The sequence below is a fragment of the Protopterus annectens genome, chromosome 10.part0 (genome assembly GCF_019279795.1).
Source record: "Protopterus annectens isolate FY-2018-M chromosome 10.part0, PAN1.0, whole genome shotgun sequence".
Classification (NCBI taxonomy): Eukaryota; Metazoa; Chordata; order Ceratodontiformes; family Protopteridae; genus Protopterus; species Protopterus annectens.
Genome location: NC_056744.1, coordinates 477,569,152 through 477,584,092, shown reverse-complemented (window position 1 = coordinate 477,584,092; position 14,941 = coordinate 477,569,152). Strand labels below are relative to the sequence as shown.

The following is a 14,941-nucleotide window of genomic DNA, read 5'->3' as shown; positions in this document are numbered from 1 at the left end:
TTTTATCCACATCCGCAGAACAAAGTAGAGAGAATTCTGCATTCCCTGGACGTACACAGACAGCTAAGATTCTACTTGAGCAGGACTAAAGCTCTAAGAAAAACTGAGCAATTACTAGTGTCGTATGCTGCAGGTTCAGAAGGCAAAGCTATTTCAAAGCAGACAGTTTCAAAGTGGATAAGCCACTGCCTCCGTTTCTGCTACTTACACCATGGTAAACCTGTGCCCAAGGGCATTAGGTCTAATTCCACCAGAGCTGCAGCTACTTCAGCAGCCCTTCTCAGAGGAGTACCAACCAAAGACATTCTCGAGGCTGCTACTTGGAGTTCTGTTCACACCTTCACAAAGCATTACCATTTGCCTCTCTACTCTAAGTCCAGGGCAGGCTTTGCCGCTGCAGTGCTGCAGGGCCTTATAGCCGCTCCTAATGCTGTTTAGCTCCAGCCTCCCAACCATAGCTTTGGGATGCTACCGAAATGTAATGACTGCAACAGTGAAACACGAAGAACATAGTACAGTTGTGTACACTTACCATAAATGTAGATGTTCGAGTGTATTCACTGTTGCAGTTAGGTTACCCTCCCGCCATCCCCCTGTCATTCTAAAGTTTATCTTTCCTTCACTATCTTCTACAACCTACGTGGTGTATTTGCTTGTAGATGAAGGTAAAGTTTATATTGATGCATGTATATATCTATATATATATATATATATATATATATATATATATATATATATATATATATATATATATATATATATATATATATATATAATATTGCTACCTTTTTGGGGGCACCTAACATCGGGGGCAAGAAAAACTAAAGAAAATGGCGTCGGCTGCATGTTTTATACCCCTGACGACCTGACGTCATGGAAGAGAAGACAGCAACCGGCCTTGGGACCCAAGACTTTGGAATTCAGGCCGACTGAGGACAACCTGCCAGCAGATTACCCAAATGTAATGACTGCAACAGTGAATACACTCTAACATCTACATTTATGGTAAGTGTACACAACTGTACTTTTCCTGTTTCTTCCCTTGCTGTGCATCTCCAACTGAACTTTTATATTGGTTTCCTTTGGAAGGCTCCAAAGTGTCTTCCTGCTCCACTGGTTTCTCCTTAATTTGGGGATCCATTGCTCTATCCTACTGTGATGTTAGATGTTTTACACTAAATCCTTCACTTCGCAGGTAATCCATAACCTTAGTTTCTATTTTTTTAACTTCTCCATTACCAATCCTCTTTTCTACTTTTCCTCTTTGTTTTCTTATTTTTTGTATTGTAAAATTTGCCATCTATGGATGCATTTGCTTGTACTTCTCTTCAAATATCAGTGGTGCTGCTCTTTTTGTATTGATTGGTTTTGCTTTTTCCGTTGCATAAATATTGCACCATATTAAATCTCTTTTTCTTTCCCATGTCCGTATTTCTTCTTCTTCGGATATCGCCTACTCCTGAGGGGCCACGGTGGTGCAGCGGTTAGCATTGTTGCCTCACAGCATGAGGTTCTCCCGTTTGATTCTCGGCTGGAGCGCCTTCTGTGTGGAGACTGCATGTTCTCCTTTGGTCGAGTGATATTTAAAGACATGCAGGTAGGTGCATGTGTGAATGGGTGTGCCTTCTTTGAAGGTTGGGCATCAGACTGGTAACTCGGCACTGTAAAAATCCACTGCCAATCATTAGCGGACTGGAGTTCCTCTTTGGCGACCCCTAACCGGGAAAAGCCGAAAGACTTTTTATATCTCCTACTCCTCCTGTTTCTCCTTACTTGGGGGACTCATTCCATTATGCTGTGATATAACCTGTGTTAGACTGTCTTCACTAGATCCTTCACTTCGCAAGTATTCCATAACTTGATCTTGTATTTTTTTGAACTTCTGCTTTACTAATCTTCTGTTCTACATTCCCTCTTTCTGATCTTATGTGAAATTATCAATATTTAGATGCCTTTGCCTGGATTTCTCTTCTAATATCTTTGGGGCTGCTTTTTTTTGTATTGATTAATTTGGCTTTCTCCTTTACATAAATATTGCACCATATCAGATCTGTCTTTCCTTCACATGTCCGTATTTCTTTTTTATACCTTTCAAAAATCTCTAGATTTTGTTCCTTATATTTTTGCACTTCTTCAGTTGCTTCTTTTTCTGAATAGCCCAATGTTTCTTGGTCTGTATAATGTTTTTTCTAAATCTGTTGTATTAACGAACACCAATTTTTGTTTGAAGTTGTGACAGTTTTTCTTGTGCAAGTATTTTTCTTTCTCTAATTTCTCTCTTATTCTTTTGTATATCTTCTGTCTGCAAAATTCGGTGCTTCTTGCATAATAGTAACAATACATCATTTCTTTCTTATCCTCGTTAGTGCACTCTATCATCTTTATGGCTCTTTTTGTGGCCTGTCAGTTTTTGTGATTTTTGTGGGCTACTACTTCCTTCTACAACAGGGGGGCATCCATCCCCTGAGCCTGGCCTAGCCCCATCATAGGAATGTTTTTGTGTCTTGAGGATTCTGTGTTGCCATTTTTTCTACTTTTGGCACCAGTGCACCTACCAGGATTGGGCACTTTTTTTATCCTGGATTTTGTGAACCCAGCAATCGTTTTTATTTTTTTAACCTACTTCTGTTTATGATATATACTAATATAAAATGCAGTCTATGTCAGCGTCATTTTGGTAAGATTTTGTAAAATCAGGGTCCACCTTATGAAGGTACTCAACAAGACTTGAGGATGAATTCAGTTCCAGCAATACTACTCTCCTTTGCTTGATGATTTATCATCTCTCCATTCGGACCCCTTATCTCTACATTCAGACCCACAGTAGGTATACTTTAATGTCTTGAAAAAAAGTTTCTTTAATTTTATAAAGAAATTTAGTTAATGTGATAAACTGTAAAATTTATGGGTTTTATATTGGGTCTGATGAAAGCTGTGGAAACTGAAGGAACAAAGCATTGGTGGGTTCTTCTGGTGGCCCTGCTTGGATGTGTTTAATATGTTCACTCAGTGGCAGGTATTTATATTATTTGAAGAGCTACAATTATGAGTTTCTCATAAGCTTTTTTTCCAAAGCAGTCATCCAAGGTCAGGTGTAAATAACTGAAGAAAAGGCATCAATACAGTAAATGTGTTTAATATTAGAGTAAGAAAATAACTCTGAAGGGACAGAGGATGATAAAGAATGATAAAGAATGTGAGAGTGAAACAAGTATTTGTGATATAAGACAAAAGGCACAAAGAAAATACAGTAAATGTGAGAAGTCAGACATTAGAAGTTAGAAAAACCTAATATGTAAACAACACACAAAGTATTGTGTTATGTTTTTGTTACTGGAAAAGTATTTTGAAATGAATGTGGAAAAGAGAAATTGGGACTGATGAACCTATGTTACTTTAATGACTGAGGCTATGACAGGTAGTAGAGTCTGACTGTTGAATATTATAGTAATAATCCACGCCTGGATGTGGGTAATGCTGAATTTACCCACTGTTGGTGTGGTTTTGTCACGAGGGCGAAGCCCGAGTGGCCAAACAAAGAGAGCTGTGGGTAAATCCAGCATTATCCACACCCAGGCATGGGTTATTGCTATTATACAATGACATTATTTAAGAAAAAAAATACTTACTTTTCTTAAATAATGGCATTGTATAATGCCTCCTTGCTGCCCTTCCGCAGCTGTCTGGTATTCTGCGGCGGTTCTGATGGACTGCGCACGCATATGCTTACGCAGTACATCAGAGCTGTGAGTGGAAGCAACGGAGAACGCAAGATCTCCATTGCTTTTTACAAACTGTCTCGCTATGTTAAAGGAGTTTAACATAGCGAGACAGCTTTAAAAAAAGCAACGGAAGATCTCTGTTACTTTTTTTAAAGCTGTCTCGCTGTGTTAAACTCCGTTAACATAGTGAGACAGTGTCTAAACAGCAACGGAGGTCTTGCATTCTCCGTTGCTGTAAAAAAAAAGACTTATACTAATGGAAAAAGTCTGGGTGACCGGACCTTTTTCCATTAGTATAAGTCTGATTTACAGCGTGCACGCTGACCAATCAGCGTGCGCGTTTTGGAATAATAATTGGGGGTAGTTGTATAATGATCAATAATGAAGAAAGAAATGTTCAGCAGATTTTGATGTTACAAGAAGGAATATGATGTAGGACTGTAGATAGGAAAGAAGATGCAGAATTCTGATTGGTGTAAAAGAGCAGAATAAATACGAGCAGTTAGATTTACTTGTTGATGTGCCTGTTGTGCCTTTTGGTACACTGACAGTTTTGTGCGTTTGGGTAGGACTGTAGTTGTGACATTATAAAAGTAACAGATAAGTAGCGACTTGTGCTGATGTTAAGGGAGATTACTAAAACTGGTTTAAAATACTTGGCAGCAGGAGTCCTTGATTATGTATACTTGCATATTAGCGGAACAAAACTGTACAACAAATTATACTTTTGTATTTGTGGAAGTAATTGGGGTATCAGTGAATGGATTACTGCAAACTGTGTTAGAAACAGGGGAAAGATAAAGTTAGTGGTCGGAATATTAGAATATCTGTAAGGCTGCGGGAAGAAGAGGGGTTTAGGGAGAAAATTAAGATAACTTTGTGCTCAAGCATGCTATATAGTGAATGGTTATTGACTGTCTACTATTTTTTTTATTCATTTTATTATTTCCATAGATTTAAGCAGTTGTATTACTTCAGAAAGGTTCAGGCAAAAATAATTCAGGCGGGGGGCAGAGAGAGAGAGAGAGAGACAGACAGACAGAAACACAGAGGGGCAGAGACAATATATGGCAATGTAGAGTGATTGTAGGATCGAGGATAAGGCCACAAATATTCAAGGCCAAATGCCTCAGATTAAGGGCACTTTGTATCGTGCAAATTCTGCAGTGCAGAACAACATTAATTCTCATGGATTTTCTGAAGGAAAATAAGTATGGAACTATAGTGACTATTATTGTTTGACTGTATTCTATTATCTCTTCTCAAAAATCAGTAGATTTTAGGTGGGCAGTACAATGTTTTGACCCAGATTCATGAATGTCCCTAAAACTGGACATTTCTCAGGTATGAATGTGCAGAAAAGGCAAGTGAAGGGAAAATGGGTATGCTAATCATGAGCTTTATGTTAAAATGCTACCTTTCAGTCTTGGAATGCAGATACCATTATTTGAAGGATCTCTTGGGAGCTTTTATAGAGATTAAGATGAGTAGAGACAGGCTGGAAATATCTACCTTAACTTTTCAAAATTCAGAATATTACTGATGTTCATTGTGTTTCACTGTTGCAGTCATTACACTTGGGTTATCCTGCTGGCAGGCTACCCACAGTCAGCCTGAATTCCAAAGTCCTGGTCCAGTGTCGGTTGCTGTCGCCTCTTCCCTGACGTCAGTGCACCAGGGGTATATAAAATGCAGCTGACACCATTTTCTTCAGTCTTTCTTGCCGCGCGGTGCCCGAAGCAAAAGCAGTTCGCAAGTGCCGGTCGGCCGACTCCTGAGATTTTTGAAATTGAATTTCAGATCCGAAGTCTTCAATAAAGCTAAGTACCCCATTGGGGAAACTTTTTCTTGCTCCAGACCGTTGTCAGTAAAAGTTAACAATTGTATTTCTTGTGGGAAGCAAATACCTCATAAGGATTTTCATTCTTACTGTATTCCTTGCCTAGGCCCTGATCACGACGTTGCTAGTTGTCGGTTTTGTGCTAGATTTAACCAACGCACTATTAAGCGTCAGCGATTTTGCTTTCCATTACTTTGGCCGAAGGTTTAACCGTATAATGCCGTCGGAACAGCCGACGACCGGAATTCATAAAAAGTGCAAGGAAAAAGAAAAGGACAGGCATCCGAGGTCCAAAACCGACGACGAAGCCTCTTCTAGGCCAGTCACTGGTTCGCCAGTTCTCAGTGAGGCACTTTCGCAGCCCCTGACACCCGCTACCTCAGAGCCACAGGCCGCTTCCGACTCCCATGTGGAGACAACTAGGCCTCTGAAAACTCAAGGTATTGAGAGTACGGAAACTACTCCCTCAGATGGGTCCGGAGCCGCTGAGCAGGCATCGGCTTCTGAGGGTGTTTTCAGACCTACACAGCTCTCTATCATGACCACTTCAGCATCCAAGACAAAGTCTAAAACACCTTTAAAGACAAAGAAACAAGTACAGGATTCTCCTGGACAGTCAACCATGCCTAAGAAACAGATGCTTAAAATGGCCGAGGACCTAATTACTTTGATCAGGGGGTCCCATCCCCCTCCTGATAAAAGACCTAGGCAAGACACTGATTATGATTCCTCTGATCAGGTTTCTATTTCTTCTGATTCCTCTTCAGAACTGGGATATTCTGTTCCTCCCTATGAGGACTCTGATGCTGAAGAATCTATCCCTTCAGCCTCTCCTCCTGAGGACCATTCTTTTGGGGAAACCCTGCACACCATGAGTGAGCATTTCCACTGGGAGAGCCAAGATTATTCAGAATCCAAGAAAAGGCTCAGAGATTTCCTTTTATTGCCTCAACACAGACCTCTTGCTATCCCTCCTGTGTTAGACATTGTAGATGATGTATTTTCTGAGTCCAGTCTGTCTCCTGATTCTTTACCCCCTGCACCTGTTAAGCCAGATGGGTATTACAGGGTTCCAGATTCACATAAATTTCTTTATAAAAACCCTGCTGCTGACCCAGAAACTATATCTCAGGGTCCCAAAGGGGTCAAGGCTTCCACTGCAAAAAACCCTGTTCCCTCTGATAGGGATTCTAGAGCTCTGGACAGATGGGGGAAAAAAGTTTACACCTCTGCTACTTTAGCTGTAAGGGCTTTAAACTGCCAGTTTCACATGCTTAAATATCAGTAATAACTAATGTCTCTTCTAAAACAGAAAATGCTGACAAACTCTGAATGTCCTGAAAACAAGGAAATGCAGGATTTATTGCATGCAGCTGAACAAGTGGGAAAACATACTTTGCAATGTTGTTTTGATTCATTAGAGGCTTCCTGCAGGGCTGCAGTTCGAAGACATGCTTGGTTAAAGGAACAGAGTCTGCCTGAACATGTTAAAGCAAAATTATTGGATGCTCCATTACAGCATGATACTTTGTTTGGTATTAAGGCAGAAGAGGTGTTAAAGAAAATGGAGGATAAAACTAAATCAATGCAGACATTCAAGGATTTCTTACAGGTTCAACCTCCCAGATTTAGCAGGAACTGGCCTTCTAAGAATTGGTCCTTTCCAGTGTCAGACAGGGCACAAAGAGGCAGATACAGACGCCCTAGAGGCAGATCTCAGGCCCAAGGCTCATACAGGCCTAAACAATGGGGGTGCTTCCGCCTCCAAAAGCGGAGAAGACAAATCACAACCTTATAGGAAACAGTCCTAATGACTTCCCACTGCCAATGCCAAGCACTTACCTTTTGGCAGCACCCTTAGGGGGAAAGCTAGCACTTTTCTCACAAAATTGGCACATGATTACCCAGGACAAATGGGTACTGAATATTGTTTCTCAGGGCTACAGGTTCCATTTTCACACCCTGCCAAAGTCAAAAGGTATTCCAGACCTGCCACACAATCAATGGAGAGAGGCACAAAGGCAAATTTCATATCTCATGAACATGAGGGCTATTCAAATAGTACCACAGCAAGAGCAGGGCAAGGATTTTACTCAAGACTTTTCTTGGTACCCAGAAAGGACAAAGCTTGGAGACCAATACTAGACCTGTCTATTCTAAATACTTTTCCGGAAGTTCCAAAATTCAAAATGTTGACACTGCAGCAACTTCTGCCCATGCTGGGCAAGAAGGCTTGGCTCATAACTTTGGACCTCAAAGAGGCATACCTGCATGTCCCAATCAGATACTCTTGCAGAAGATATCTCAGATTCATAGCTGGCTCAATACACTACCAATTCCCTGCACTGCCCTTTGGCTTATCTATTGCGCCCAGGGTCTTCACAAACTGCCTGGCACCAGTAATTGCATTTTGCAGACAAAAAGGAATTCAAATATATCCCTACTTGGACGACTGCCTTATTGAAGCAGAAAGCAAGAACATTCTATTGAGGCATCTGGCGTTTGTAAAAAGACTACTACTTTGCCTAGGGTACACAGTAAACGAAAAGAAATCAAAACTAGTGCCCTCTCAAGAGATAATATTCGTGGGTGCAAGCCTAAATACAACTGCCCAGATGGCTTATCTCATGCCAGACAAACAAAGACAACTGACTCATTACTTCCAAATGATGGCAACAAAGACCCAGTTACCTGCAAGAAAAATTCTGCAGGCTTTGGGCTTCATGGCATCCTGCATTCTGCTAATTCCATATGCTAGACTGCATACGAGGAAGCTACAATGGTATCTAAAAAGTGTTTGGACTCAACATTGCCACAGCCTGGAAACAATAATTACTCTCATTCCCTGCCTGCAACAGGAGTTTCGATGGTGGGCACTGGCCTGTCACCACAACAAGGGACAGCATTCACTTTACCCACAGCCAGGCAAACACTAACAACAGATGCATCGGATTATGCCTGGGGGGCACATTTGGAAGGAAAATGTATTCAGGGCTCGTGGCCCGCAAGCCAAATGCATTTTCATATCAATCAAAAAGAGATGCTAGCTGTACAGAATGCCCTGACAGCCTTCAAGGATCTACTCCATCCAGGACAATTATTGCTAAAGACGGACAACTCTACAGTCATGTGGTACATAAACAAGTAAGGGGGCACACATTCCTACCCCCTCTGCAGGCAAGCCATGAACTTGTGGAACACAGCATTGACCTATCAAGTGCATCTGCAAGCACAATTCCTGCCAGGAAAGACAAATACTCTGGCAGACGAACTAAGCAGAAACCTCATGGACCCTCACGAGTGGAAACTAGATCCACAAGTCTTCAGCATGATAACAAGGAAATGGGGATGCCTCCCCTCACAACTGTCAACTACAGAGATTCTGCACAAGGACTTATCACACACAAGCATGGAAGGGAGGATGCTCTATCATTCAGCTGGAAAACCCTGACAGTTTATGCCTTTCCACCACTGCCTCTCCTCCCCAAGGTACTCCTAAAGATCAGACAAGAGAAGCTAAAAATGATTCTGATTGCCTCAGACTGGCCACGCCAGCACTGGTACCCAGTCCTAAAGAGCTTATCTCAAGGCCCAGCCTGGACTTTACCTCAAATTCGTCATCTTCTGACCCAACAAAACAATCAGATCCTGCACAGCCAACTCAAAACCTTAAATCTGACTGCATGGCGAATAATATAACCACTTAGAATACACCTCTCTCTAAAGCAGTTATGGATGTCATTTTGGAAGGCAGGAGGCCCAGCACCAGAAAATCTTATGCAGAAAAATGTAAGAGATTCTGTACTTGGAATCAGGCACAAGGAATTGAACCGCATATTCCAAATATCCCTCAGATTTTACAATACCTAACTCAGATGCTGGACAAGAGCCTATCCTTCTCATCAATTAAGATCCATGCCTCTGCCATTTCAGCTCATTACAATATGGAACCACCTATTTTTTTTCACATCCACTGCTAAGGCAGTACCTCAGAGGGGCCAAAAACATAAGACCTCCAAGGAGAGCACCAGTACCTACATGGGATCTCAATTTTGTCTTGGAAAAGCTCACACTGCCTCCGTTTGAGCCAGCCAATACAGTTGAGATAAAATTCTTATCATGGAAAACAGCTCTACTCCTAGGAATAACTTCAGCAAGAAGAGTATCAGAGTTACAGGCATTAATGGCTGTGGAACCTTTTATCATTTTCCATCCAGACAGGGTTTCTCTAAGGACAAACCCAACATTTATGCCAAAGGTAGTAACCAGTGTGGCTCTTAATCAAACCATTCATTTGCCTACCTTTTATCCAAATCCCCAGAATAAAGGGGAGAGACTTCTGCATTCTTTGGACATACACAGGCAGCTACGCTTCTACTTGGACAAAACTAAGACTTTCAGAAAGACTGAGCAACTTTTAGTAGCATATGCTGCAGGATCACAAGAAAAGGCTATCTCAAAGCAGACTATTTCAAAATGGATAGGACACTGCATTCGTTTCTGCTATGCACAGCATGGCAAATTAGTGCCTAAGGGCATTAGGCCACATTCGACCAGGGCAGCAGCCACATCAGCAGCCTTTCTCAGAGGAGTACCAACCAAGGAAATTTTGGAGGCTGCAACTTGGAGTTCAGTGCACACTTTTACCAAGCACTACCACTTACCTCTTTACTCTAAATCCAGAGCAGGCTTTGCCACTGCAGTTCTGCAGGGCCTCGTAGTCACTCCTAATTCTATTTAGACCCAGCTGCCCAACCTCAGCTTTGGGATTCAACTCAAGTGTAATGACTGCAACAGTGAAACACGATGAACATAGTACAGTTGTGTACCTACCATAAATGTAGATGTTCGAGTGTATTCACTGTTGCAGTCCAGGTTACCCACCCACCATCTCTCTTTCTTTGCTGGGACTTATCTGTACTTCTCTATTCTATACAACCTATGTGGTGTATTTGCTTGTAGATGAAGGTATTGTTTATTTTAGTGCATGCTTTTTATAAGCCTACCCTTTTGGGGGCACCTGACATCTGGGGCAAGAAAAACTGAAGAAAATGGTGTCGGCTGCATCTTATATACCCCTGGCGCATTGACGAGGCGACAGCAACCGACACCGGACCAGGACTTTGGAATTCAGGCCGACTGTGGGTAGCCTGCCAGCAGGATAACCCAAGTGTAATGACTGCAACAGTGAATACACTCGAACATCTACATTTATGGTAGGTACACAACTGTACTTTGCTGGCTTTGTGGAGGATAGAGAGAGAAAGAGAGAGTGTTCAAACCTGAACTGTGTCCAAAGTAACTTTGACTCATTTAGCTGCCCAGAAGCTGGATGAGTCAGCTGGGGAGGGATTGGAGTAGGATATTATTGTCTGCTTGCCCCACCCCAGCAATAATGTAGTGTCAGCTGTTGTGAGATTACCAGCTGAAATATGACAGGTGGTGTAACAACAGCAAAGTGCAAACAGGTGATGTTGGCTTATTAAGCTGCATAAGAACTGTATCTGGAGTGAAAGTGAACGCAAGTTTGAGTGCAAACCTCTAGTTATCTGTTTCTCAAAGAAAACCACATTATGTGGTAATTGGAATAACATACAAAAATAAAATAATCAACCATGTAAGATTGAGGGCTCCAATGAGGCAGACTTTCCCTGAAAAGTGAAACCTCACAGCCTTTAATGGATAATTTAAGGGGTAGATTCATCTTGCAGGATGAAGACAGTAGAAGAAGGGGGACTGGTAAGGCTTAGATCGTCAATGCTGGAGAGGAATAAACAAAACAAAAAATTCATAATGTTACTGTTAATTTCAAGAAACTGATTAAATATTCATGCATTTGTTTTGTGTGTGTGTGTGTGTGCGTGTGTACACTTCACCGTTGAGTCATCAGCCTGTTGAGAGAGTGAGTTTGGGTTTTTAATCCTGAAACATTGTATATATTGAATTTCTGCATAAACGTTGAACTGTGTGTGAAAGTACTTGTAGGCTTGGGTTAAAGTAAGGACTAGGGAAGGAGAAAGATTGTTTTGTGCATTTGTGCTGCTGTATGCGATGTGTGTCTGAATGTTTTGGGTAGAGGCAGTGTTACAGAAAGTTTTTTTTTTTGTTAAGGTAAGGTGTAGGGTTGGGGATATGGGCAGGCACAGGGTTAGGGTCACCACCCATTAGTAAGGTATTCTGAAAAGTGGTCAGTATGTAGGACTGTTAGTTCTTCCATAGGTTGTTTAACGTGTGCTTTCATTTGTTCCAGTATGCTGTAACAGGTGGTGGAAAATTAAGCACAGATGGTGGAAATGACATCTCTCCTTATTCCCTTTCACCTGTCAGTAATAAAAGGTAAGCCATTATTTAAAAATCTGATTCGAACCATATGCTCCTGGGCTCCTGTCATTGTTTGGTATACTTGTTTTGGGAAAATGATTTCTCTTTTTGTGGTATATTTTTGTCATTGCTTCATTTGAGACTTTGTTGACGTTCTTTGTGTTTCAGTGTTGCAGTCATTACATTTGGGTAATCCTGCTGGCAGGTTGCCCTCAGCTGGCCTGAATTCCAAAGTCTTGGGTCCTGCGTCGGTTGCTGTCACCCCTTCCCTAACGTCAGGTCATCAGGGGTATAAAAGAAGCAGCCAACGCCATTTTCTTCAGTCTTTCTTGCCGCGCGGTGCCCGAAGCAGAAGCAGTTTGCAAGTGCCGGTCAGCCGAGTCCTGAGATTTTCGTGTTTGAGTGTCAGATCTGAAGTCTTCAATAAAGCTAAGTACCCCGTTGGGGAAACTTTTTTCTTGCTCCAGACCGGTCAGAAAAAGTTAATAATTGTATTTCTTGTGGAAAGAAAATACCTCATAAGGATTTTCATTCTTACTGTATTCCTTGCCTAGGTCCTGATCACAACATTACTGGTTGTCGGTTTTGTGCTAGATTTAACCAACGCACTATTAAGCGTCGGTACGATTTTGCTCTAAACTTTTTTGGACGCCGGTTTAATTATCCTGAAATGTCATCGGATAGCCATCTGACTACCGGAGTTTACAAAAAACGTAAAGAAAAGGATATAGAAAAACAATCGAGGCCCAAAACCGACGACGAAGTTTCTCCTAAGCCAGTCGCCGGTTCGCCGGTTCTCAGTGAGGCGCTTTTGCAGCCCCTGACGCCTGCTACTTTAGAGTCGCAGGCCGCTACCGACTCCCACGTGGAGTCAGCCATGCCGCTGGATACTCAAGGTATTGGAGCCTCGGACGCTAATCCCTCAGATGGGTCCGGAGCCGCTGAGCAGGTAGCGGCTTCTGAGGGTGTATTCAGACCTAAACATCTTTACATTAAAACGACTTCAGCTTCAAAGGCAAAGACTAAAGCACCTTCTAAAGCAAGGAAACAAACTCAAGAGCCACGTGGACAGACCTCTATGCCCAAAAAAACAGATGCTCAAAATGGCCAAAGACTTGATTACATTGATCAGGGGTTCCCATCTCCCTCCTGATAAGAGGCCTAGGCAAGGCACTGACTATGAATCTTCAGATCAGGTTTCTATTTCTTCTGATTCCTCTTCTGATCAGGAATATTCTCTTCCCCCCATGAGGATTCTGATGCTGAAGAATCTACAGCTTCAACATCTCCTCCTGAGGACTATTCCTTTGGGGAAACCTTGCATACCATGAGGGAACATTTCTGCTGGGAGAGCCAAGATTTTTCAGTAATCTAAAAAGATGCTCAGGGATTTTCTTTTACTACCTCAGCACCAAGGGCGCCCGCAGGCAGGTGCAAGGGGGGTGCACTTGCACCCCCCTGGAACCGGCTGATTTTATTTTAATTAAAAAAAAAAAAGTTTTTTTTTTTTAAAGGGCATTCCTCTTTAAGAATGCCCTTTGCATCCCGTCCAGTTGCACAGATGTAACAGGTGTTTGCGACCTGTTTTCGTCTTCTGTGCATTCAGCTGCAAAGACCTGCTTTAGGAGTCAGGACCCAACAGTCATGCATGCGTCGCATGAATTTTAAACAGAAACCTGCGTGGGAAGGGAATCACATTATTGCTGCCAGCCTGCCAGAGAGTCGCGCACAGTAAGGTTCCCTGAGGAGTTAAAATTTTAAAATTACTTTAATGTGACACAGGAAAGGGATGGTTGCTCTGTATTCCGTGTACTTGTAAGTAAAGATTTTAACATTGTGTTTGAAATTAATTAATCTGTATTTCAGCGGACGTATTGATTATTATTATGTGGACATGATGACATGTAGCCTGAGTGATGAAGGAGGGGTTCTTCGTGTGATATTATTAGCTAAGAATGTTCATCTAAGGCTTGTAAAATATTCTTTGGACCATGAAGAGTTGGGTAGAAGTAAGGAAGTAGCTGAGCTCAGGCCAGTAAATGTATTTAAGTGAAATACAGTGGTGGGGTTGACATTTATGTCCAGAAGCAAATGGAGCAATTATGCTGTAGGATTCATAAAGTTTAACAGAAGGGAGTCAGGCCGGGCCATTGATGGAAGCATGGAAATTGGATGTGGGAAAAGAATCCTGCTTTGTATGTTACAGATGTTTGCCTTGCATATTTGCTTAGTGTGAGGTTGATGTTCATCGTGCATACAGCTGCAGTCATAACAGATGGGTTCTCCTGCCGTCAGGCGGGTCCTCGGTCAGCCGAATTCAAAAGTCTAGGTCCGGCGTCGGTTGTCGTCGCTTCTTCCCTGACGTCAGTGCGACAGGGGTATAAAAGAACCAGCCAACGCCATTTTCTTCAGACTTTCTTGCCGCGCGGTGCCCGAAGTAGAAGCAGTTCGCAAGTGCCGGTCGGCCAGCTCCTGCGATTATGAAAATTTGGAAACCGAAGTCTTCTTAAAAGCTAAGTACCCCGTTGGGGAACCTTTTCTTGCCTCAGACCGATGTCAGACAAAGTTAATAATTGTATTTCTTGTGGGAAGCAAATACCACATAAGGATTTCCATTCCCTCTGTATACCTTGTTTAGGCCCAGACCACGAGGTCTCGGCCTGCCGCTTTTGTGCTACATTCAACAAACGCACTATTAAGCGCCGGGCGGAGTTCGCCCAGCATTATTTTGGAAAAGCATTTAACTATACTATGTCGTCGGATACTCCGACTCCGGTTTTGTCTAAAAAAACGAAAAGACAAGGACCGACACGCGAGGTCCGCGGCCTCTACCGACACCACGCCAAAGCCGGCTACACATGGTCCGGTTCTCAGTGAGGCGCCTACGCAGCCCCTGAATGTGGACAGGTCCACCTCCACTCAAGGTGTCTTCAGACCTTCCTCTTCTTTCTCTATCAAGGCTCTCACTAAGTCTAAAGCAACCATGCACTCTAAGAGACCAGCTACACAGGGCCCATCTCCAGGCCCCATGCCTAAGAAACAGATGCTTAAAATGGCT

General features: G+C 42.4%; 1 protein-coding gene across 2 annotated transcripts in view; it reads left to right on the top strand.

Moving 5' to 3' along the window:
• The window catches only part of LOC122813194 (fizzy-related protein homolog), an 806,647-nt gene that overhangs the window by 338,459 nt on the left and 453,247 nt on the right, over positions 1-14,941 (top strand). For both annotated transcript variants that reach the window (XM_044085371.1, XM_044085370.1), the window contains one exon: positions 11,813-11,898. In XM_044085371.1, coding sequence (XP_043941306.1) covers positions 11,813-11,898 — 86 coding nt within the window. The remainder of the gene's footprint in view (positions 1-11,812; positions 11,899-14,941) is intronic.